The sequence below is a fragment of the Pteropus alecto genome, unplaced genomic scaffold (genome assembly GCF_000325575.1).
Source record: "Pteropus alecto unplaced genomic scaffold, ASM32557v1 scaffold461, whole genome shotgun sequence".
In the NCBI taxonomy this organism is placed as follows: Eukaryota; Metazoa; Chordata; class Mammalia; order Chiroptera; family Pteropodidae; genus Pteropus; species Pteropus alecto.
This window is the reverse complement of record NW_006431079.1, coordinates 4,549,760-4,577,153: the sequence shown is the minus strand read 5'-3', so window position 1 is coordinate 4,577,153 and position 27,394 is coordinate 4,549,760. Positions and strand designations below refer to the sequence as shown.

Sequence of the window (27,394 nt, the reverse complement as noted above, 5' to 3'; positions counted from 1 at the left end):
CAACTTTTATTTGCTGAATTATCTGGCATATAAAATGAAAGCCCATCAAGACTTAGACAATATTTTCTAATACATATCACTGTATCTGTAGACTTTTTTCTCTTAAGTTTAGGAATAAGTCAGTTCATTTAAAGTCCAAAATCTATTCATATTAGGAATTGGGGTGTGTTTTGAGTTTTTGACAAGTCATTCCACAGCCTACAGTGCATACTGAGCATGCAGACATTCGGTTGGCCCCCAACTGCCGCACCCTCATCTTTCCTTAGTCATCTCACCCTTTAGAACCAAAGAATTTCCTCAGTGTTCCCCACTTCCCAGCCTTTACACATGCTCTATGCCTGAAATGCCTCCCCATCCCTGCATTTCTCCCAGACCGAAAACCACAATTCAGACGTCATGTTTGTATGAGCTCTTTCCTGAATCACTAAGCAGTAAAGCACTCCCTTCTACTTGCAGGATTTTCTTTTCTTTATATATTAAAATTATGTTTACTTTTCTATGTTGTCATAAAATCCAAGCAGGTAGGCAATGTGTCATATTCAACCTGCACCGCTGAAAAGTTTAGTGTGGTGAGTGATAAACATCATTGCAACATAAAACAAAGCACCTAATAGGTACTCAGTATTTGTTGAAGGGATGAATGCTGGGTTTTAAAAATGGAGGAGCCAAATAAAGACATTTTCGTATGACAGCATGTCAGAGAATCTCTCCGAATAGTCCAGCAACATTTGTGTTCCCATAGTGAAAGGCAGACAAGTGTTGTAGGCTTTGGAGCTAGACTGACGACCTGAGCTCAAATCTTAGCTCTGCCACTGCAGTGTGACACGGGGCAAGTTATTAATGCCATATGCCTTAAATTACTAACCTACCTCAAAATTACTGCCCTCCTCAAAGTGTTGCTCTAAGGCATAAATGGGTTCGTACATGTAAAATGCTTAGAGCCTGGCACATAGTAAATGCTCAAAAATGTCTGCTAGTGCTATTTCTATAACGTAAAAGGTGCAAAGCTGGTTTTCCTCTCAAGAAACCACCAACCAAGTGGGGAGAAATGGCAAGAATCTGTGAAAGATGTAACATACAGCAGAAAAATTGAGTTTTAAAAGTCAAACAATTAAGTACTGATGAAATAAACACACCATCTCCTGGGATGACTATTTTAAATAAAACTACGTTCATCTCTATGTTCAGGTTCAGGTTTTGTTTGTTCGAAAATAAAACCAAAAAGCAGACTTACTAGGTTGAGTCATATGAAATTATCTTTATAGGTCAAAGACTATAGAGCATTTTTATGTGGTTCAAACCTAACACTTTCTAGTTACACCTCCAAAACATCTTTGGAGGATACCTAATTCAACCTCACAAAGCTATAACATAGAAAACTAAGTTAAATGCCTAAGAGACTCTTGAGATAGATATTTCAAAGAGAGTTAGAATATTTGTATATTTTAATGAATTCAGAAAAATCTCCACTGCCTTTCTCTTGTGTAAAATTACGGGTATTTCTGTGATCTGTGGCAAAAATAAAATAAAATAAAAAAATACATTTATAGCTTTATTCCTCTGATTTCTGGCCGACAGTAGAGTTAACTCATACTTATCGCTATTATGTTTTTTCTATATATCTGAGAGCCATCAACTTGCAAAGGAAAACATCAAATTTAACTAATGTTACTCAAAATTTTCTTTAAGAAAATCAAAGGAATTATTTAACAATTTTGTACAACTATGCTCAACTGACAAAGGTAATTTGTTTAAGAATCTTAAGGATAGCAGAGATCTATGTTAAGAGGGTACCACCATAATACAAATCCATTCTAAGGCTAGAAAATGCTTAAAGATAAAAATTCAATAAGAAAATATTTCATATTTCTTTTATCATCAGACTGTTAATTTAATTAACTCATTTCTACATCGAGTTCCTTTCTCTAGTTTCTCATGCAAAAGGCTAGAGAGTTTTTCTCAAAATAGAGCAAGTCAGTGCTAATAGTTTCAAGTCAGGGCTTGGAGTCATCTTAGAAGAGCATGCTTGGCCATTTAGACTCACCTGTACCCCAGCCAGATGCTCTCTTGTTTTATACAGCCAGTCTCTATTACTAATGAATGATCGATCCCCTTTATCATTACTCAACATAGAAACTACTACAAGTGTACCTTTAAGTTAATATGATATCATTCAATGTGGAGGACTGTGGCTGGAACCTCATGACACCCTGGCAGTCTCCTCATACTGTTTTTAGAAAAGAGGAAAACCACCTCATCTCAGCGAATACATAAAAATAATACTTTAACAAAAAGTGTTCATCCTACCTGCTTCCCCTAAAATGCAGTGTAAGAAACTTAGAATTAAATTAAATTAAGATAGGAGAAGTAATGAGTACACCTGAAAAAAGTAAGACATATAAGTGAGGACTGCTTCCTATAATTCTAACCAGATTATCTCACTGGTAATTCTCAGTATAATTTTCAGGACAATTATTGTAAAAATACGATAAATACTAAAATGGAAATATAGGGATTCATTTATTACTTTTTGGTTTACAAACAAAGGCACCCAATAATGCTTCTATTTACTTCTTATAAAAGATTATCAATTTACATTTAAAACAAAAAGCCAAAAACTCTGAACCAGTTCCTATAAACACAAAAAAAGGGGAGAAATAAGATTTTTTCCTCCCTGCTTCCAAGCTTTATTACACAGACTCAGAGACTGTTTATTTTATACCATCCTTAAGTCAAAGAACATATTGCCATGCTTTTCTGTGTTGAATTTTAGGACATAGCAATGTTGCCAGGTCAAATTTCAATACAATTACAGTGACATCACAAGTGACAGATGCATATGCCAGAACTATAAGACTCAAGAGTGAAAAGGGGAAAAAAAACAAATGTTTTACAATACAGCTTTATCAAATGAATTAAATATTAAATTTATTTAATAGGCTATCCTGTTAAAAATTGAGTTTGTGTAGAAAAAAATATACTCAAACAGAACTAAACACCATGTCTAGCAAATGACGCAAACAGAAATGATTTCCAAAATCTTTAAATTCAAGTTATACTTGAATTCTAGTTAGTGAGGATTAACAATCTATATGTACTTTATGCTAATTTTAAAACTTTAAGTTCTGCAATGACATGTTAATTTATTCATCAGCTTTCTTTTGACAACAGAATTCTAAACAAACACACAAAATTAATGCAGTGGCCTCAGTACACTCCCAGTCGGCATTTTTTAAAATTAGATTATAAGAAAAATGACACAGATCAAAAGACATACACTCCATATGTATTTCACATGCCTACTGAAGATGTACCTGGTTCTTTTTCAAGATACAAAGGCAATTCATCTAATTCTCAGTACATTTGGCAGAAGTATAAAAATCATACAAATATGAGCATGTTTTCAATACATTATGGAAATGTATTTGGAGAGATGGAGCACTCAATGTACAGAGATCTATAGTTAATTACGTGGGCCACTTTAAGTCAAAGGCATCACCATTTATTCCATCTTTAGACACTGTTATGGTCTCTCACACCTTATACAAGGTATGGTCCTAGACCAAAGACTTTTGTATCATTCCAAAGAATACATATGTATTTATATACATATTTCTTTTAAAATAATGCTGAAAAGTTTTACTGCAGAAAATCTGGCTTCAACATGGAAGCATTTTTCCTTTTCAAGATTACACACCTGCATGGAAGAAGGTGATTTCTTTTACATTTAGTTTTTTCACAATAACAAAATAAACTTCTTATACATTACATTTAAATTGACAAAGAAAATTCAGATGTAAAGTTCTATGTAACTTCTGTACTGTGAACGGATCTCATTAAACATATTCAAGATACACTGTTGATGATTTAAATATATTACAACTTGAGCAGCTAAATTAGAACATGTTATGCTGATCAATCTGTTAAACCAAATATATGTTAAAACAGTAAGGAGAATTAACTACTATTAAGGTTTAAAGGGAATTATAATGTATCATTAAAATATACATTAATTTTCTTGCTATTGCTTGTTTCTATAATGTATTTCTTTCTAAAGCTAAAACCACATGCAGAAAAAATAAATATCTTCAAACTCATTCAAGAGTTTGCTACTTTATGTGGTATGTAAATAGTCTTTTAATTTTATACACATTATTTTATGCATTATTTTATTTTTCTTGAAGAAGTTCAGCTCTCGAGGTCAAAAGTTAGTATGTGTTTACACATGTGAGAACATTTTCTTAATGTTATAACTACCTGCAAATACATTCTTCCATAATAATGCACTCTCAGTTTTCACTGGAAAGATAACATAAGCCTTTTAAAAGCCTTATTAATAAAATTTATAAAGGGAGGAGAGCACAAGTACGGTGAATCCCTCCTCAACCCCGCCCCCCCCACCCCCATTTGCCAAAGTCTCAAGAAATCCTCCATCTTAAAAACATGAACAACATCTCACAGGATTTTTATTTGCCATAATGTGAACAAAAAAATGTATCCTAATTTTTGATGCCAAGTCTTACTGAATTCATTTTAATTTTCCTTCAAAAAACACATAGCATATGTTGATATGGATTTTCAAGCCCATTTCGATCTATTAGGATCTTTAGAATAATTATAGCCTTCTGATTATGAAAGCAACTGATTGCTTATAGAAAAATGATATGCATGAGACCTCTAATCAGAGAAAGAAAAATGAGAACACATCTTTCATGTCTGAGACCACTCGATAACTTACAGGATGATGTGAAAATAGTTTGGCTATAACTTGAACAAAACTAAAACCCACATCGACTGATGAAAAAAATTAAACACTGAAGAATCAAATATCTACCAACTTAGCTCGTATTCCTGTCCAAATAAATGCTTTCCATTGCATTCAATATTAGAATTAGAAATTCACTATATGTTAAGGCATATTTTAATTAATATGTTCCAGAATTGCACAGTTATACTGGTCAGTGTTCCTATATCCCCACTCCTACCCTCACCCCACCCCTTTTCCCGAGGGATCAAAATATTAAGTCATGGTTTTGGTGGCTATTGCAGAATTGAGATGGCATACCACAGTGTGTTCACTAGATTTTTAAGAGCATAAACATTAAAACGTTACATAAAATGTACCATAATTTACTCCACTCTCTGATCTAAGATGGTTTAATGTCTTGACAAAAGATGACATGACTTAAGTACATTTTACGTTTTGTGCATTTAGACCACCATATGCATAGATGTTCTAATGCTAAATTCTTGTCTTCAGTATCTCATAGTGCTGGATGCTCGGAAGTATGACAGAAACTTGTAACACAGACTAACCACAAAGTACCAGATGTTTCTTGCCATTTGTGATCTTGCAATAAAAATACGCCAGATCAGGATCACAAGGATAGTATTGAAACCGTAACGTATGTTCCTCAACCTGGAAAGTAAATCGAGAGATGTATTAAACAAAATTTTTCTGGAATAAAATATTGTTGGAAGAAAGATAATTAATACTGTTTTTAATATAATTAAAGGTCAAATACATATTCATTTGAAATTAATTTAAAAAAACTAGAAGTTCTTAATTTAGAAAGTTAGCAAAAGGCAAACTTGACTGCATACTCTGGACAATAGTCCATCCAAAAATGTGTTATTTCTATTAACAATGAATAATACAAAACTTTTTATATCAGTATGTTTGGGCTGCAAATTTATTCATTCAACAAGTGTTATTGAGCATCCTTCTGTGTGCCCAGCACTGTGGCAGTCTGCAAGTATACTGTAGGTAAAACAGACATGTCCCTTACATGTCTAGAGATTCCTATCTAATTTTAAAAGGTTTGTTCATTATATACATCATCACTACAGACAAAATAAACATTTTTTTGACATCTTAAGCTGCTTACAAGTTGTCAGACAAGTGAACTTACTCCTTCAGTTACAGTTGACAGTCACATGACCAAAGGCCACTGGACAAGAACTCATGTGTGAATGAAAGAAACATGGCACTAACTCTAGATAGGAGGACCCTCCCATTCTCAAAGAGTAACTTGCTCGTTATCTTGCTCAAGTTTCAAAACATTTTCAACATTTCTGATGGTGTTAGAAAGGAAGACAAAGTTTTAGATGTGCAATGCTACATACATTCCATTAATTTCAATAGGTGGTGCAAAATAGGACTGCAACATATGAACAGTGGGTGTAGACAAGAGAGCTTTGAATTCGATGTCAAAAGGTCATTGTTCTAGTTTGTTCTATCACTTAATACAGTATGACCTAGGAAAACACAACTTCCCTAAACCTCAGTTCCTCATCTATACCACTAACTGCCCTGCAAAGCCTCACAGAGCTGGGAGGCATGAGAATAATCTAAAAGTCTTGAAAACTGTTATAAAAATTGTATTAAATAAGCTACAAATAAAAGAGATTACTATTTAAAATTTTAACTGTATCTCGGAATGATGAATAGTGATTTTTCACCTTCTGTTTTCTGAGGTTTTTTTTTACAACTCTATTTTATAAACAAAAAAAATTTCCATGCTGAATCATGTATTATATCCTTTTCCTCTTCTAAAGATGTATTTGACTAGAGTAAAAAATATTTTAAATAAATAAATTACCTCCAGTTTAAAATATATTTTTTATTTTTTCCTAATATCTTTACTTCTTAAGTAAATATGATAGAAGATTATAGTTATTTTTAAAACTGAATACAGTTCAAAGGAACAGCATAAATTGATGAAGATATCATGTTTCAACAATATTAGGCTAAATCAATACTACTACAGTTCCAATCCAAAGGTAAGCACTTTTCGTAAATATAATAGATTGTTAGTGGTATCTTTCATTCGATATACCAGCTATTTCACAAGAAAGACAATAGGAAATCACACCCATGTAAAACTTACTTGTTCAGATGTTTTCTAGCTGCAGGGAGGCCAGACATTTCTTCATTCAAAACATATTTCTTAGTCCCCATGCAGTAGTTCTCTATGTACTCTGCCCAATGTAACTGCCGCACATCAATATTAAAAGTCTACGTAAACAAGAAAAATTTAGGTTACTTTAATTTTTTTCACAACTAGTAAAAATTTATACATTTTGCAAAGGCTAATTCCAAATGACATAATTACAAACTATTTACAGTATTAACTTTTAAGATCTTACTGCTATTCACAAAAAAAGTTCTTATTCCTATTCCATACCTTCCATTAAACACAGAAACATTTAAGATAATCTGAAAATGTGTCAGCATTTAAAGACTAGATGAAGTGTGAGGAAAAAGAAGGCTGCACCATCAAAAAATAAAAATAAAAAAAGACAAAATCCCATTGTCCAAAGAGATCTATGTATTCCTCACTATTTCATACATCTATTAATACATTTATTTTAGTTTCTATCTATAGTATCTTCTCTCTTTTTGAACATTCTGGATACCGTGCAGATTAATTTTCTTAGGCAATAGTGTTGATATCAAAACAAAGAATATGGAGGGCCTAGGGAGGGAGGGAGCAATTGGGGGAATTGTTTTTTGAACAATAGATGTCTAACCAATATACTGTATACTTGAAACTAATTTAAATAAATAAATTTATTTTTAAAAAAAGAATATGTGTTGAAAGCTGGCTTAGGAGTTTAGACAACAATAACTAGGCCATTTGATGAAAAGGGTATTCTGGAAAAGAAAGCCTTACAAATTCCTATTTCATGACAAAATGAGAGGGCTATATACTACTCAGTGTTCCTCCACACATTTGGAGTGATAAATAGATAATTCACTATGTACCACCACTTATCTGAAAACGGTAAGTTCTAGACCAAAAGAAAAAAAAAAGCTACCATAAATAAATTTTTAAAGTAATGATTTATTATTTAAATGGTGACTTAACATGAAAGTTATGAGAAGGTCATACATATGTGCAATCGAATTCCCACAGAAGAGTGGGAAAGAATGGAACAGAAGCAGTATCTGAGAAGACAATGGCAGGACAGTTTCCAAAAATGAGACATAAAGCCACAGATTCAAAACACACATACACCATATGTACACACGCACATCTGAGCACATAAGAATAAAATCGTCGAAAGTCAAAGAGAAAAATTTTAAGATGTCAGAAAAACACCATATAGATTACTGCCAAAGGAATAACTGACAGCTGACTTCTCAAAAGAAGCAATTAGAAGCCAAAGACTATAAGATGTTTTCCAGTGCTCAAAGAAAACTGCAAACATAGAATTCTGTACCAGGATAAATATCTTTGAAAAATAAAGATGTTTCCAGCAGAATAAAAACTGAGACAATCTGATATGAGCAGAAGACTAAAGAAGAGTACACTAAAGGGTATTCTTTAGGCATAATGAAAATGACTCCAGATTGAAGTATGAGATGGAGAAATAAAGAATAGAACGACAATTATGCTGGTAAATCTATATGAATCTATCACATAGACTGCAATAAGAATAATGATTATTAGGCGTATAGCACATATAAAGAAGTAAAATAAGTAACAACAGCAAATAAGTATTAGTCCTTGCATTGTCCAAGAAAAGGTGGAACTATCAATATTATATTAGACCTTGATAAATTAAGGAAGGATGCTGTCATCTCCAAAGTAACCTACTAAAACACCTGAAAAATATATTTCTATGTAATTAATACAGATGGTAAAATATGAAATTGTAAAGATAACCTCAAAGAAAGTAAAAAAGAAAAAGAACTTAAAGCAGGTGAGGCAAATAAAAAGGACTAAGAGTAAGATTTAAGTCCAAAATTATCAGGAATTACATTATAGATTAAATCCTCCAATTAAAAGTAAAAAATGGCCAGACTGGAAAAAAAAAAAATCCATATGTTATTTACAAGAGAAATATCTGAAAGTTAAGAATACAGAAAAGCTGAAAATAAAAGAATGGAGAAAGATAAATCTTTCCACCAGCAATGTATGAAAACGCCTATATGCCCAAGGCCTCACCAGACCACGTTGACAGTTTGCATTTTTGCAAATCTGATTAGTAAATATCTCGGTCTAGTTTCAATTTGTATTTATATATTTTTATGAGTGAAGCTGAGTTTTCAAATGGTTAAGAGTTATTTAAGAATTGTTTTTCTGCAAACTTCACCTCTCTAGTATTACTACTGACATTTTTGGCTATTGCTACATAAGCTTTTTATGTAATGCAAAATGCATGCTAACATCACACTGAGATACCACTACACACCAACCAACGTGGCTAAAATTAAAACTTAAAAATGCCAAATGTTAGGGAGGATCTGGATTAAAAGGAACTCTCGTATTCTGCCACTTGGAATGTAAACTGTTACAACCACTTTGGAAAACTGTTGGGCATTATCTACTAAATGAACATACAAATACTCTTTTTGACTCAGCTATTTTATTTCTAGATATATATCCTAAGCAAATGTGTGCACATGGTTCACAGAATTATTCCCAATAATAACTCAAATGTCTATCAACGAAAGACTAAAAATACTATATGGTATCATTCGTGTAAAGTCAAAAATAGGTAAAACTAATAGTTAGTGTTAGAATTCAAGATAGAGTTAGGAGGAGGTAGTAATTGGGAGGAGTTATGAGGAAATCTTCTGAAGATAATTTCTATTTCTTCACCTGGGTGCTCATTTTCTAATAATCCATTGAACAATAGGTGTTGTGCTTTGGGATGTGGAGTGGGAGGGTAAAGGTGGAGTGGGGGAAAGTATGGAATCAACAGAAGCCATAAATCTTTCAATCCGGGATTATCTGCAGGACCCTAGTAACAGACTGTCTGCTTTGAAGGCTATAGGCAGAGAGGAAGACTGGCTATAAAGTCTATGGCCCCATAAGTTAAGGAGTCTTATAGAATACCCCAAAAAGTTTTATCCTCAGAGCAAGGGTAAAAAAGAAGTAAACCCACCACACACATCAGTGGGCAGAGAAACAGCACACCTGAAAACTTTTGTCATGCAGAACCAGTAGAATGGACTAAAGCTGCAATATGGTAGCCGTAAGCTATATGCGCCTTGTGAACACTTGAAACGTGGCAAGCCGGAACTGACATGTGCTGTGGAGTGCAAAATGCACACTGGCTTCCCAAGGCTCAATGTGAAAAATACAAAGTGAAATATCCTCTAAATAATTTTTTAAATTTTAAGTAACTTTTAAATTTCTGTTCTAATTATATATTATTTTGAATATACTGAGTTAAATAAAACATTATTAAAAATTTTTTTTTAAGTGGGGAAAGGAAACTGGTACTAGGAAGAGGAGGGAAAAAAATCTCCTTTAAGAAACTGTATTCATGATCCAGTCCTACAGTCTATTTAACTGAATTATGCTAATAACCTAATCAGAGATTTTAAAGTCCTGGCTTGTTAATGCCATCTAGCTAGTTAATACTAGCGATTGGAAGCAAAGGTAAATCCTTATTAGAAAACTGCAATTTCAATGCAGGCTTCAAAAAATTCCCACAGATATCCTCAAGAAATATAAATTTATAATTAAACAAACACTAATAAAAAAATGAGGCGCCATAGTGAGACCCAGCTCAAACAAGATAGCAGATAGGATGCTGCACAGCCCGTAGAAATGTGAATGCTCAGAAATAGAATTTAAAACAATTATGTTCAAGATGTTTCAAGAAAAAATTCTTAAGACTGTTTAAAAAATGTTTCTAAGGTTTGAAAAATAAACTGAACTTCTAAAAATGAAAATATAAGGACTGAAACCTAAAATTCAGTTGGGTAGTACCATAGAATTTTAATAAATTATCTACATTTCAGGCCAGAATGAGATACAAAATATAAAATATAAAATGACAGAATGATCTAACATATACTAAAATTTCACAAGGAAATACAAATGATGAAGCAGCAACATTTGAAGTAATAATGGCTAAGTATTTTCCTGAGTTGCTAAAAGATATCAAACTTCAGATGCAGGAAGCCTAACCAAAACAGGATAAATTAAAAAAAAAAATTATACCCACATTCACAGTGAAACTGTAGAACACCAAACATAAAGAAAAACTCTTAAAAAGATCACCTGTAAAGAAGCAGTTTTACAAGTTAAACTGACTTAACAGCAACATAAACATATGACAACAACGTTATCTTTAATGTGCTGAAATCATGTTACAGAAACAAGGTCGAAATATAAAGACATGTCAGACAATCAAAAATCTAGAGTTTACAACCAACAGACAACCTACTAAATCATATTCTAGTATTCTGGATATATTTCAAGAGGAAAGAAAATGATCCGAAAGAGAAGATGATAGCAAAGACATTGGTAAATACATAGTTAAATCTAAATAAAACTGAACAAAATAATTATTTCTACTTAAGAGATTTAAATAGAGAACTAAAGTAATGTATAACCATATAAGTTAGTGGGGTTGGTAATCACAGCTAAAACATTTTAAGGTCTCCGATATCACTGAGGGAGAAGCTAGAGAAATTGCTTAATTTAGACTTTGTTAGGTATGCTCGTTAAAATATCTAAGGTAATCTCAAAAAGAACATACTCACAGTTTAAGTTTCAAACTAACAGAGGGAGAAACGTGGAATGATAAAAAGAAAAAGAGTATGTGAAAAACAATTTCTGAGAGGTTTTTCTTAAAACTCAAACAAAACAAAGTATTTGGACAGTGTGCAGTGTGGGGGCGGGGGATGCATAAAGAAGTCAAAGCTCTCTTTGAACTTGACATTAAAAGAAAAAAGAGAAATAACATTTCGATCATACTTAAAAAAATATCTCTGCCACTCTTGAATACTTACATTATAAATTCTAAGGTAAAGCAATTTTACTTCATCACTAACAATTATGACTGAAGCTTTAATGACTTTCTTGCTGCCTAACAGTTGTGGGAAATATCCAATTATTTCTCAGGTTGCCAATGGCTGTCTAACTATACTACTTATTTTCTATTATAAAACAGAAAATACTTGCCTTTTTATCTTCAGGGTTTAGTTGATTCATTAACATATTGACATTGTCAGTATTCCAAACCCAAGAATTACTTGTGAAATATTCAAGAAACACCATAGCTTTGTGAAGACGAGTTATTGTTTTCATCATCCTGTGTTATAAGAAAATGACAGATTCATATTTTGCATAGATTAGGAAAAAATCTCACCACCACCCAGAGTACCAGTTTCTACACTGAGACATTAACAGTAAAATTATAATACATAATTCAATAAGTGTGCCAAACCAGCACATAGTAAGAGTATTTCTGTACTTTGAAAGAATATTTCATAAATCCAAAATGAAAAATAAATTTTTAAGCAGCAGCAAATGAATTTAACATTATCTAAACAGAGTTCTGCTGATATATAAAATTTTCAAAGGAAATACAATACTTTAAAGTCAAATTTTCTACATATAATACTAAGCAATAAATGGATTCAATAAGAATTTCCTTGTACTTTTTTTTCCTTAAACCACATTTTAGTTCAGTTGCAATTACTAAGATTTCTTATGAATTCATAATATATTGTTATATTATACAGAAATATTCATTTGCCATTTAGTCAACTCTATATTTTTAAATAACTTTCTCTTTTAACACTGACAGGTACCACTGTTGATTATCTGGATGTGCCATGAAATCAATGACTCATGCTGAAAACTTTCTAATATATTCAGTCATTTCCCCAAATCCTCAAATATCCATCTTTATAGAAATTAAGGGGCTTTGAAACTTTATTTCTTTTTAAAAGGGTAATTGGCCTTAATCTTTAAATCTGTCATTTTATATATCACGGCTCACTGTAAGTCATTGATATCATAATGTTAACCCAAGCAGTAACATCTATACAGTAACAATTATCTATGATAAGTAGGGAAAAGGAAGAAAAAACTTTTTGAAACAAAACATATACCAAAAATTCCTAACCTCTGAAAAAGAGAAAATTATTTGTGGAGAAATATTTAAAAAGAACTCAATTTATATTCCCCACAATAATGATTAGCATTATATGTAGTTTAGAGTCCCAAAAGTTGGAGCTTTAGAAATGGGGGAAAATTAGAACATTAGAAATGTGTGGGGGTGGAGGAAATCAAAATAGTAACACAGTTAGCTAAGCAGTTTTGACGACACATTCAATACATTTAGAAAGAAACCCTGAATCCAGACTACTGAGATAAAATGAAGATGGACTATGTAAAGAAAAACTGTGGTTCATGCAAGAAAGCAATTACAAAATAAAATCTCCATTAAACACAAAAAGAATTATTGGACATCAAAGGCTATATTTGAACAAAAATAGTTCATATAGACAGAAAGCACTTGGTGAGAAAAAAAGACACATGCCACTTTTAGAAAGAAGATTAAATAATTTTTTTTTCTAAGAAAAACAAAATAACAAATTTGTAATTAAATCAATATCAACTATCACAGCCAATGTAGTATACCTGAACCACACACATACACCTATTTGGTTAACACAGTTTTCCAACATATATCTTATTAAGAAGTTTTTCTTCCTAACTCCTTTTTTGCTGACAATTCTCACCTAGTCTTATCTTCAGATTCATTCCAGTAACAGAATTACCCTAAAACCAATTATTGATTCAGCCATTCAAAAATAATTACAATAAAAATTACAGTGGGAAAAGGAAATTTGAAAGGCCATATACGTGTAAAGTTCGCAGAATATTTATCAAACCTATGGGAGATAAAAAGAAACTTAAAACTTTGCACATTACTCTGGTTAAACATGACATAAGAACAAATGCCTGGGACAACACTGCCATATATGTTCTGTGTATTTATTCTTTATAATGGTAACCCATAAAAAAATAATCACAATTCTTTAGAGTAGGGCAAGATCTTAATGGCCATCTAGTTCAGGGTTAATCAATCTCAGCACTACAGACATTTTGGGCCGGATAATTCTTTGTGGTATGGGTCTGTCCTGTGCATTTTAAGATACTTGGCAGCATCTCTGGTCTCTACCAACTAGATGCCAGTAGCATCCCTCCTCCAGTTGTGATAACTAAAAACATCTCTAAATATTGTCAAATGTCCTCTGAGGGGGCAAAACTGTCCTCTGTAGAGAACCACACAGATTAAAAAAAAATAATCAGGTTCAGAGAAGTTAAGATAAAGAGAGTTAAGCTGAATAACCATAAAAAAGGACATGTAATAATTTTTTAATGTCATTTTTAACAGTGAGGATATATACATTTCAAGAGCAAGAGTGAATAATTTATACTGCTTCTATATGCAATATCATGCATCCTACCTCCTAATGACTGTTAACTAGAAATCTGTATGATGCATATGAGTTGTGCTTTTTATAATTATATCGATATAAAGCAAGTCAGATTTTTATCTAGCTGACACTCAGAATAATGTAAATGAGCAAAATGGACACAATAAATGACATAATTGTCATTTATGCATTCTAGGTTTAATGCAGAAGTATTATATTAAGGCCCCAATGTAAGGTATAAAGCCTAGTTATTATCTTGCTCAGTAAATACCTGAATAAATTAAATAATATAAATGATGACTTTGTATTTAACATTTATAAAAAGTGCCTAAATAAAAAACCTTTACATCTCCCAAGAATCACTCCTTATTTTATACTTAGAAAGCCTCATACAAGACAAACCTCAGATAAGCAAATTCTCTACTTGATGTTTCTTATTTGGAGCAGATTTTAATTTCGAAAGGTAGCTGCAATATTATCTCCCATCCTACATGTTCACCTATAATATCACCTTGATTATCTTCCCATCATGGAGTGGCTCTGAGACATAAAGATGCCTAGCCACCCCAGCTGCTCTGTACCCTTCCTCTCCTTTCCACTCCCTCCAGTGTGTACCTGGCTCTAGTCTCTATTTTACTGCAACCACTTGAAAGACTGAGCCAGAACCACACAGCCAAATCCTTCTAGAATTTCCTGACCCACAAAAATCATAAGACGATTGCTGTTTTAAGATACTAAGTTTGAAAGGATTTGCCACGTAGCACAAATATCATAGGAACAGATCTTAGTACTGGGAGTATGGGGCTGCTGTATATAATAAAAATCTAAAACATGTACTATTGGCTTTAGGATCAGGTCATAGATAGAATCTAAAAGGCCCTTGAGGAGACACTGGTGAAATCTGGAAGGACCAAGAAAAGAATTTTAGTGGAAGGCTTAAAGGGCTTTAATAAACCTATTGGGTGGGGCCTTAAAGGAAAGTGAGAAAAATACTGTTGGGAGTTGGAAAAACAAAATTGTCACCTGTGTTAACATGGAAAATAGAAGCTGTACCTAATAAACTTTATGATCTAGCCAAGAAGATTTGCCCAAAGAGGACAAAGATGATCTTTAAAAAATGAACTATTTGTCTGAGCGGAATTTAGGGAAAATGTAAAGTGCCAGCCAGAAATTCTTTAAAAAATGGCTTCTGAACATAGGTCAAATCCAGAATGCAGATGTAAAATTTTTTGTTAAGACCTCGGGAATATCTAAGGTATAAAGGGATAAAGGGAAGAAATAAAATGGAGTCACTATAGTCAAGCTGCTAAATTACTAAAATTGAGTAGGTTGGGGCATGAGCAAACAATCCTATTCTTGTTCTAACTAGCCTGGGAACTGAAACTATTGAACTTCCCAATCCTATGTCAATGCATAGATATACATCATTTCCTTGACTGTCAAAACCTAGACTTACACCAGACCTCCAGATAATCCTGATTAGCCCTTTAAGGACTCACATATCCAGACCACCTCACATCCACCTAACATCCATTATCCAGACCATAAGACGTGCCTAGACCTCCTGGCACCCATCCTCCAGGCCACCTGGCATTCATCAACCAGACTGACAGACATGTGACTAATAACCATCCTGGACCAATCTTAGGGCTAAAAATGCAGGACTGATTCTTCTCAAGAATGTACTTTTTATTATAAGAACTTGACTATTCTTTCTTCTTTGGAAGAAATACTCTGGGTACTGCCTAGTTGTGTTTCTGGTGTGCAAACCCTAAAATCTTTGAATTACCTTTATCATGCCTCCAGATTCTTTTTGAGTTAATTCAACATACCTCATAGAACTTTTGAAACAAAAAGCTTGCTCCAGATCTTAAAGAAATGTCTCCTAGAAACCCTATTGTTTAAGAGACAGGATCTAAGAGTCCAGTCTAGGGATCTAGGATCTAAGGGTACTGTCCCCAAGTAATCTTATAAAGAACCCAAGACAGAGAAAAGCATGTCTCAAAGAGATGTGTGGGTATGGCTTTGGTCTAATGTAGTAGATTGTTTAAAACAGATACACAGGAAATCCACACAGTTTTAAGAGGAATCATATCAGATACTTAAAGGGACAGAGACAGTACAAAACGAAAAGAGACCTTTGGATCAAGGCTAGCAAACCAGAGCCTAAGGGCCAAATCTGTTTTTGTAAATAAAGTTTTATTGGAACATAGTCTTGCTTATTCATTTACATATTGTCTATTGATACATAGTTAAGTAGTTGCATGGTAGAGGCTACAACTAACAGCGTAGTTGAGTAGTTGTAACAGAAACCATACAGTCCTTTATAGTAGTTAATTCTTGCCCTGGGGACTCCAAACCTTTCGTGGGCAGGAAGTAGGTTAAGAATGTTGCTCAGTTGTGAGCTCAGGCCATTTTTTTTTTAATGAAAAAAGATGGATGACTCAGAAGGCAGCCACCAGGAGCCCCAGAGAACTCCTAGAGAGTAAGACTGAGCCCTAAATAAGAAACAATCAACACATACCCAGCTGGAATTTAGAACTGTTATGGACTAGTGATTGCTGTGTGCCTCCCATTTTCTCTTTTTGAACAAGATTGTCTAAAGTCATGTTCCTATGTTTGCCTCACTATCATATACTGGCTGCATGGACCAGCAGGTAACTTACTGCTTTAATCACAGGTTTTCAGACCAATACCTGAGGAACTATAACTCCAAAACCATTCCTAACGAGCCGCATCTATCGTTGCACCAAACACTGGCTTCAAGCTGATGGGGGAAGAAACAGTGTACTTTCTATGTGGGAGGAATATGAATTGTTGTGGCTAGAATGCTGACTGTAGGAGATTACACTTCTCAAAAATGGCTGCAACAGTACCTTTCATCTCACTTATTCATATATCACATGATCTTGACCATTCTCTATGTCTCCTTTCCTTGAATCTCAGCAGACTTGTGACCTACTTGTGACTAAAAGAATGAGGTGGCAGTAGTGCTCTATGACTTTCCTAGGTGGGTCACAAAATGCATGCAAGCTTTCACAGGGCCTGCTGAAATATTTCTCCTTGAAGACTGCAGTTGTCATGTAAGCAGTCCAATTCCCCTAAGGCTACCAATGGTCCTTGTAAAGAGACTATATGAAGAGATCCTGACACTATATATAAAGAGACAGCAAAATTACCTGTTCCACTGAACGCCTCCCTTTCACCTCCATCAGACCATAAGAACATGAGAGATCCCCAAGCCAAAACTGCCTAGCTGATTCATTTCCAAATTCCTGATCCTGACACAAATAAACTGAAATAATAAAATGACTGCTGTTTTAAGCCACTGCATTTTTGATGACTTGTTATGTAGCAATATCTAGTATAAATTATTTAATAAACTTTAGTTCTTCACTTATTTTTTAAGTTTACTAAGCCCCCTTTTCTCTGTAAGGCATTGTGATATGCTTAACCCGTTTGACTTTTCTGACCTAGTTTTGACTTTTCTGTTGTAACTTGCAACAACTTTATTAATATCAAGAAAGCATATTACCATTATTCAGAAATTTACTTCTGCTTTTCAGCCACAAAAGAATGCTGCCAATGACAAATATTGCACGTTTCAGATCATTCTAGAAAATCTGAAAATAACTGATATATTTTAGATCTTTTTTCCATTAAGTATTTATTTCTTTACCTATTCTAAAGTTGTTTAATTCAACACCTTTCATGTATTTCAATATTTATGTAGATTTAGAAACAAAACAGACAACTGAATCCACAGAAAATCCTTACAATTCAGATCCTGATATACTACAGCTGGCAGATACCTCACTTTTATTTTGTGAGCAGTTAATGGAAGTTCTAGAATCAACATCTTCTTTATACATAAATACTCAAGTTCTGAACTCTCCAATCAAAGGCTCCACTGTAATGTCAATATAGTTAAAAAAAAATTTATAGTACATTTCACTATAATTGTGGTAAAGACAGGAGGTGGTTAGGTTTGTGGGGTTTCAATAAAAAAGAAAGAAGAGAGAAAAGCTATAAAACTATAAGTAGAAAGTTTTCTATTAGTTAACTTTTTAAAAACATATTTTCGACCTAGAATATTAGTCAAAAACTATAATTACCACATTATAAGCTGAATGGACAGCTGAGATAATTCAAGCAAATAATTTTCTAGAAGCATCCTATGTTTTTTCATATAAAACTGCACAATTTACTTAAAGCAAAATATTTCACTTTTAATCCCTTATAAACTATCCTTCTGTTTTTAAGGGGAAGAGGGCTCAATTTCAGCTTATAATAACAATGACAACCTTGATGTTGGACATTTCCTATATTATGGGATTTTGGAAAATCAATGGCCCAATAAGATGAGAATTATAGTTAGTCTCCCCAAACATCCCCAATTTCTAAGAAACGTCTTAGCATCCTGATTGTGATTGTGGTCAGTTTAGTTTATTGTGGTTAATCAATTTAGTAATTCTAAAGGTAAAGCTCATGCTAGCGGCTTTTTGTCTCTCTAGCAAGCTTCCACCACCTTACCAATACATAGTGTATTTACTGCTATTCTTCTTACCACGGTTTCTGACCTGTCAACCTGAGTGCAAGATCGAGCAATAATGCAGGTACTGTATGTCTGACACCCTTCGAATAATGAAGCAATAAGTTGTTGGTATAAAACTTAATACTGGGGCGCCTTATTACTTGATTTAAAGGATTCATCTTGAAGCAATGAATTAGATAATACCCTGCAGGAAAAATAAGCGTCAAAGCATTTTGCATGTTATTTGTTATTCAGCAAAAATACCTAAAGTTAGACCTAGAAGTCAGCACATGACAATAACTTATCATCCAAACTTTAGAATAAATTAGACTGAATTACAACACTACCTTTGCTTTTCTGATAAAGTCTTAAATTCAAGAGGCTTCTCATTCACAAAAGGCCATTAAGTCTTACCATAAGCATAAACAAATACAGAGTTAATATGCATTTTAGTGTAAGCACGTGTTGTTTAACAGTCAGAGGAACAGATAAGACAGAGCTAGTTACCATTACCTTGGGCTTCTTCCAGTCATCCTGAGGTAGATATCATACAGGAATGCTGGCGCCTTATGGCTTACAGCAATCCAGTACTGATATAAAAGGTGATTGGAGGTTAGATTTACATTGGGCCGTCTGAAGGCCTGTTCGAGAGGATTCCTCTTGAAAGTGGAAATTACATGGTATTCTGAGGAAGAAAAGTTGTGTAACAGCTTTGATAATAACCATGTAATGAAGGTTTGAAAAAGAAAATGTTTTACAAAGCAAAATATTTTACCAAAGATGTCAGAGTTCGCTCATTTAGAAAACAAACTTTTCTACTCTCTATAGTAGCTAAGAGCATACGAGTATTAGACTGCTGAACAAGTGGTTTTAGAACTATCACTATTTATGAATTTTATGTAGATGAATAAATTTTTGCTAAAATTCATTCTTAAAAATCTTTTAATGTTCTACTTAGGTCAGTTTACAATGTTACTTTCTGTATTTCACCTCTCGCGATAGCTTCTTTCTTTCTGTTCCTCTTTCCAGATTCTTATTACTGTACTTACTTTAAAAAAAAAGAAAAATCATCATCCTTTGCTTCTGAATAATTAAGTTGCCCGTATTAACATACATCAATAGCTTAAAACAACCCCAAATTAAATTCTGCTACAATTTATTTCGGTTATGCAATGTCAATACAATCAAATCTACTATCGTCTATGTTAATACTTTAATGGAAATGTATAATGAGATATTCACTAAAAAATAATGGTCAACTTGACTTTTAGCAAACTTTACAACACAAGAAAAAATTACAAAAGACCTCACATTTAGAGTGCTTTAAAAATAATTTAAAAAATACTATTTAAAAAATTATAAAATTAAAATCACCCTAGAATTTTTTTTCATTATATGCTCTAACGGTCCATCCTTACATTGAAATAAAAATGCCATAGAAAAACTCTAGGACAAACAACATAAATGATTCACTTTAAAATCAAAACTGTTCTACAACAGTAATAAAAATTGTTCTGTTAGAAATAACATAAGACCTATTACTAAACCAATGTCATATTTTACTTTAAATCTGAAAACATAAACCAACAACTTATTTTAGAACAAGTATCAAAGCATATACCTGCTACGAATTTATAAATTTAAATAGATTAATAAATGTAATGGAAAATATTCTAACAAAATGTATCCTACTTGCTAACTCCTCCATTTACTACTTTTCAGACCACGAGCTATCTCCTGTGATACACCAACTCCTGTAGTTGGACGTGCTATTGAGTATGGACAGGCAACATCAGCATTGAGCGTGCCATGAGAGAAAAACAAAAGCACTGTTTCCATGCCACAGGTATCTATGAGGGCTGCTGCAAATGGCAGCAGAAAAACAGTAAGGATCAGACGACAGTGCAAAGGGGAGGGGATATATGGCAGAATATCTTTTAATTCGTAAAACAATGTTAAGGACCATGAGGCAATTGGTAATTCAGTGGCCTTCATGTCTGTCTCATGGATTATTCTGACATAAAAACTCAGAGAGCATTTTAAGTTCTTTAAGATTTATTCTAACATTCAAAAACACAGGTAAAATCATACCAACTTCACCCCAATGGAAAGGATTAGTGCTGCCTGTTGTGCAATTATACACCATGATGTTCTTTGGTCTGCAAAAACAAAGATCAAAGCAATGAAACATATAAAGAGGCCAAACTTGTCCAATCTAAATCTTATATGAGATTCAAGTAGGAAAAAATGAAGATGGGTACCTTCTTATCCACATTACTTTTTTTAATTTTTTTATGCGAGGTAACACTTGGTTGACCTCACAGATTGCAAGGACCTTGTCAGCTTACAATCTCTTATTTTTATTTTGTACACCTACAGCACCTGGTCTTCCTAGGTGGTCTCCCATCCAAGTACTAACCAGGCCCGACCCTGCTTAGCTTCCGAGACCAGACGGGATTGGGCTTGTTTAGGGTGGCATGGCCATAGACTCCACATTATTTTTAAAATTATCCTTAAAAGATTAATTTTGCATCTGCATGACTATTTACAACGACCTTTCTCCCTCCCCTATAAAAATATTATTGATTAAAAAAATACAGATGTTTTTCTTTTTATATTTTTCTTCCTTACATTAACAGGAACATCTTTAAATGTGAGAAAACAAATAATCTCAGTTCTTCCTATCTCCTTCCCATTTCAGAGGCTTTAGTGAAAATATTTTAGACTGAACTCCCTTTTTTACCAGAAACCACATATTCATATAATCATATCCCTCTCGCTCTTTTAGGAGATTAAAAATGCTGACTTCAAAAATAAGGGCAGCTTATTACTTAGAAAACAAAGTTACTGAGGAGTTAAACTTTAGGTGTTACTTATGAATGTTATTATTGCCTTTTAAAAGGAGGCCCATGTGTTGATTTAAAGCTGCTCTAGTGTGACATGTTTGATACATGTAAGCCATTCTCTGTGAATTTTCAGCTCTTTATGCCGAGTTCATACCACGTTTTAGTTTGGATTAAAAAAACATCGGGGGCAGTGAAGAGTTCATTTTTAATCCCTAATGAACTTGTCCATCCTATGGGTAGCACATGAGAATTGATGTTAACTCTTAATTACTACTGATGGAATCACTTGCTGTGATAGGTCAACTCTCTGCAGTTAGAAGTGATAATGCCTATATACATAGGTATGGGAATATCAAGACTGAGGGATTAACATTAGTCAGTTGTTCTGTTTTCCCTTCTCAGTTACTATATACGTAACAAGCAACAACATCACATTATATACCTATTAATTCCGGAATACCAGGCTGCCGCAAGACTCATGTTGACAACTACATCTACAGGAACGAGATCTGCAAGGGCACTGTTGGAGGCACGCATTGTTCGAAGAATTCCTTTCCCTGCCTTTGTTAAAATTAAAAACAACATCTTAAGACATATAAGCCAGAGTGCATACATACAAAGATATATAGAAAATAGAAAAAATATATAAAATATTAAATAAATCAAAAGGTTTACTTACCGCAATAAAGAGACCACTTGGTCCATTAAAGTTATCAATCCATCCCTAATACCAAAAAGAAAAAATAAGGTAGAGTTATAAAATTATGAAACTAGAGATTTATTATCTAAAATCTACAACTCCACATACATACTTGGTAGTTTTCTTCTAAAAACTAAAAATTAGACTAGACTCAGGCCAGAATATTTCTCTCCAGCCTACACATAAGCAGTCATCCTCTGAGATTGCAAATGGCTAAGTAAAATCATTTTCAGGGGGTTACCTATTCTTCTATTAACTCTCTGCATGGAGAATTTTATAAAAAGGATTTTATACTTGTCAAATATTTTTACTAAATTAAGCCTGATCAACTTTGATTTTATGCTGTTTACTGATGCAGTATCCTCAGGTGAGGGGGAAGTGGTAAATTATCCTCAAAATTACTGAATAAAATAGAGAAAAACAGAATAATTGTCAAAGCAACAAGAGATGCTACCATCATAGAGACCTGGGTTTTTCTTAAATCAATTCACCTGTTAGTTTTTATCTTTGTTTTCTCTTGTTCCAGGGATTCACAAATACCATAATGGCCTGCTTTTCTATAGCGAATTATCATAAAAATCTCTCTCCCTCTCAACTTGTTATATATAAAAGGAAGAGTCTATCTCTTGGAAGGCCTGACTCTTTTTGGTACTAAAAAAACAAATGAAATAAAGTAAGATCCTGAATATTCTCATCTCTAATCCCTTCACGTCTGCAAGAGAAGCTAATCAGCAATAATTTTAATAGCCAACAACATTGATGTGTCCAAAATCCAAACTCGTTGATCACAAAGAAAACACAGGTGGTATGGTCTCCTTTAACTCAAGACATCGTAGTCTTTGGCTTAATTTTCAATAAAGATTTTTAAATGTGATCTGTATTTCTATATACACAGCATCACATTAGAAATAAAAGTACCAATAAATGTTTCTATGAACACAAATAGCTTTGCTACAGTAGCCATGTTCAGTGAATAAAATCTGCTTTAAACTGCCAACTCTTTTTATACAAAGTTATGACTTAAAATTTTCAATTCAATTATTCACAGACATTTCTAACAACTTACTGGAAAAGGTTCTTTCCAACTGGCACCAACGATTGATGGCCTTACAATTGCCACATTTAGCTTTGCTCCTTCTTGTTGTACAACATACTCTGCCAATGCTTTTGTGTATATGTACGTATTAGGTCTGTCTCCTATCAATTTGGGGGTGATATCATTTACTAGGCCATCATCCATCCACCTGGCAAACAAAGAAATTATATGCAAAAATATTTCAGATGTTTTACTAGAAAATGAAAACCACTTACTTTGTATATTCAAACCTATCTGTTCCTGACTGATCTGACAGCTTTTACTAAAAATATGGAAGTTAGTCTTACTTTCATTATACATTAACTACAAGTTCACATCTCATATACACCATTTCTATAACCAAAAAGGTCTGAAAACCTAGAGTCCTTCCATAAATAATATAGTAGGTAGCAAAAGCTGATCTGAACTGATTTATGATCCTTTTTTAATACCACTTAGCGTGAATATTCAAATACTTCATATGTATTTGATCAGGAGTGCTACCTCATCTCTAGTTGAAGTTATTTCATATTATACAGTATACAGATTATAGCCCTTTCTAAAGTCCAAATAAATTCCAAGATACATCTGGCCCCAAGGGTCTGTACATATCTGTACATAACCACCTAACTATGTAACATGTTAATTATATACATTTACAATGAATGTACATTTATAATTACTATAAAAGGTCTAGTAATTTCAATATTTAAGGTGAAGCACTGAAACTGTATGCTCTCACTAGCAAGACTAAATTGAGCCACGCTAAAAAAGGAATATTCACGCTAAGTGGTATTAAAAAACTAGGGTAAACAATAAAAATAAATTGAGCCACGCTATAAAGTCAATTAGCAACCTAAGTCATAAATTTCCTCCAATTTTCTGTGCCTCTGAAGGTCTACTCTGATAATCTGTAAAAGGAAGGTGATATGGTCTTTTTCCTAGTCTACATATCTGATTCCAATGTTATGTACTTATTTTCACATACTTTTCCCTTACTCTCTATGATCCTATGTATAGTCTAGTACTTTTATACCAAGTATACTATTACATTCTAATAATAGCCATACTAACTAATAAAGAAGCATAAATGGAGATTATCAAGATAAATTTTCTTCTGTATGTGGAAGTACTTTTTATGTGTAAAAAGAAAAGAATACTAATGAAATTGAAGGGCAGTTGCTACTCAGGAAAAATGCCATAGTGGAGACAAGTTTTGAAAAATGGAAGAGAGTTGCTACAAAAATGGAAGAAAGAAAAGCAACAAACTGGCTAAACCAAGGAGACACTTTAGCCAGTAAGCCCTATCACTGGAGTGAGTTTACAGATCCAATGTGAGTTATCCTTGAATTAACTAGATTTCTTTGCAAGCAAGAAAAGGAGATATGAAATTAGGTTACATGCTCGCTCTTGCCCACCTAAATGTTTGGAAATACCAACTCCTATTAAAAGAAGAAGTAAAAAGCTTCTTTAACTTCTGCATTTAACTTTTCCCAGAGATATTAAAAACTTCTGCCTACTGACTTGTGAGGTAGATATTTGGGACCATCTAAGAAATGGAGTCAGGAAAGAGAAACCGGGTAATTATTCCAACAATGTCTCAGTTAAGTTCTCAAACTTATTAATTTTATTATAATCTGTCTGCTTCCTCATAGTGATTAGCAGGAAGGCTTTAAAGTAAAGAACTTATGTACTTATTTTTGAAAAAAACTTGGAGAAAGAGCTAAGAACACTCTGTAGCACTCCTGGGAAGAAAAGAATTGGACTAAGAAAGCAGGAGATGGTAACTAAGGAGCTGAAAGTGGATAGGATCTCTGGGAAGAAAGAAGACCTGAGGGGAAACATGTAAGAATAAAGAAGTAAAAAGCCCACAGGGATATTATATGAGGATTAACAAATATGTGAAGATATGATGATAATGAAAGATTTCTCTAATTATAGTCTATAAAAGAAAAAATTTTTTTGTTTTTGCTGTGATCCTATGTTGTTTGTTTCACTTAACGAAAGGCTAAAGCAAATGAAATCTTGGCCATGGTATAAGCATATTTCATTTATTCTCTATCCATCAAATACTCACAAATATTTATCATGCAATAATTGCTGACAGGATCCCAGTCCTCAGAAAGATGGTAACAATAATCTCAGGAATACCAATTAAAGGACCAGACTCCTTTGATTCTCTAATAATTAAAGGTCCCTCTATATATTTACTCCATTGGGCAAAATAAAAAGAATAAAAAGGATAATCTTTTAATAAATTAGGACCTTGCTAACGAATAGGCAGTCATTATTCTCTATGGGTATCAGGTATTTAGGCCCTAAAATCATGGATGTGTTGTTCAGAGGCCTTCTTTCAACCATCACATCTGGTCAAAAGTGAAAGCTCCACTGACTTCACCAACTGTCATTTAGATATAAAACTGTACAATAAAAAAACATAGAAGATACATAATGATTTGTTGAATAAAGAAGAGGTAAATGTATACATATGTGTGGGTAGAAAGAGGTGAAGAGAGAAATTAAAATACACTAAGAGATACATATAAATAGATAAACTTGGATCCAAAGTTTTGGGATCAAAGCAAATAGATATATATTTCAAACAAACATACTCTAAAGAATCTATCAGTTTCTTGGGATCTACAGGGGGTGGATAGACTACTTCATCAATATGCTTTCGATTGCAGTAGGCGTATGCTGTTGACACATGTGTGAACACTTCCAGGTTCTTCATTTGTTGTGCAAGGAGAATAAGCTGTCGTGTGGCAATCACGTTTAACTGAACAGCATCTCTGTAAAAGAAAAAATGACAATAAAAAATGGGGAAGCTATGTCATTTGTTTCAATCTGCAAATCTTATTTCCATTTGAGAGCGAGGCAGAAACTGTTTCTTTACAACTGATCTCTTAGCTCTGATTTTGTGTCTTTTACTTCAATATGATCCATTCTACCAGATGTGTTTAAAAATATGTATTTCCTAATTATAAAATAAATTTCATATTAGCATTTTAAAAATAAAAGTATGATTTAAAAATTTAAGTTACTCGGAATAAACATAAATAATTTCTGTCTTTGGCTTTTCGATACACATTTTGGAATTACGTTATATTTCTTTTGCATCTGATTTTTAAAAGTATACTAGATCATGATATGAATGTACCAAAAGAAGAAGATATTAGGGTAGTTAAGTAATTTTTAAATGCTAATGCAGAGGTACCAATAAGGGTAAAACAATCGAAGAAAACTCAGAAACATTAAATTATATTAACATATAACCAAGTTAGAATATGTTTATTTCTTTCTTTGTAGCAACTAATCCAAACATCTTTTTAAGACTACTTAAAAAATTCGAAGGGGTATTATAATAAAACTGGTACATATAAGAGGTACATACAAGACCCAAAAATAATCTATATATTCCCTTCCTGAAACTTATTCAAAATAATTAAGTCCACAAATACAAAAGTAAACATGCAGAAAAATAATCAATGAAGCATCATCTACTAACAGCAGTAGCCTAAGGGCCCAAATATTCACTATGAATAAAATGATTTAATAAAGTAGGTTTTTTATCACAATGAAAGAATATAGCCATTAAAACAATTATGACAACTAGAAAACATAAAACCTATACAAATATTTAACAAATACAAACATTATAAACTGAAGCAGGATTAAGAACAAGACTCTGGAATAAGATCTGGGTTCAAATCCTAGCCTGGCTTACCTATCAGTTAAGATTAGCTGACCTTGTAAAGTCATTCAAGCACTCAGGCTTTGGTTTCCTCACCTGTAAATGGGAACAATAATGGAATCTACCTAATAGGATCTGTATAAAATGAAAGGAAATAAATAGCTTGCAAGTATTTAGCATTATTCCTAATATAGTCTCAAATCAGGCATTCAATAAATATTACTTAAGGTAATGAAACAGTGGGTAGTTTTTGCTTTCTATTAAACTTTTGTTTACAGCTTGATATTTGACGGGAAAAAAAAGTTGAAATACTCAATACCAGTAATACTGTGATAAAACTGGCAT

The 27,394-nt window shown here is 33.1% G+C and overlaps 1 protein-coding gene and 1 pseudogene across 4 annotated transcripts in view; both read right to left on the bottom strand.

Moving 5' to 3' along the window:
- Positions 1 to 2,501: 2,501 nt before the first annotated feature.
- Positions 2,502 to 27,394, bottom strand: part of FAR1 (fatty acyl-CoA reductase 1) — a 53,675-nt gene continuing 28,782 nt past the window's right edge. For all 4 annotated transcript variants that reach the window (XM_025038718.1, XM_006905659.3, XM_006905660.3 and 1 more), the window contains exons 4-12: positions 25,968 to 26,147; positions 23,347 to 23,524; positions 22,260 to 22,304; positions 22,023 to 22,141; positions 20,826 to 20,893; positions 19,248 to 19,419; positions 11,931 to 12,060; positions 6,891 to 7,018; positions 2,502 to 5,419 (exon numbers count right to left, since the gene is read on the bottom strand). In XM_025038718.1, the coding sequence (XP_024894486.1) occupies positions 5,257 to 5,419; positions 6,891 to 7,018; positions 11,931 to 12,060; positions 19,248 to 19,419; positions 20,826 to 20,893; positions 22,023 to 22,141; positions 22,260 to 22,304; positions 23,347 to 23,524; positions 25,968 to 26,147 (1,183 nt within the window). In that variant the 3' untranslated portion in view covers positions 2,502 to 5,256. The remainder of the gene's footprint in view (positions 5,420 to 6,890; positions 7,019 to 11,930; positions 12,061 to 19,247; positions 19,420 to 20,825; positions 20,894 to 22,022; positions 22,142 to 22,259; positions 22,305 to 23,346; positions 23,525 to 25,967; positions 26,148 to 27,394) is intronic.
- Positions 21,105 to 21,223, bottom strand: LOC112469575 (annotated as a pseudogene).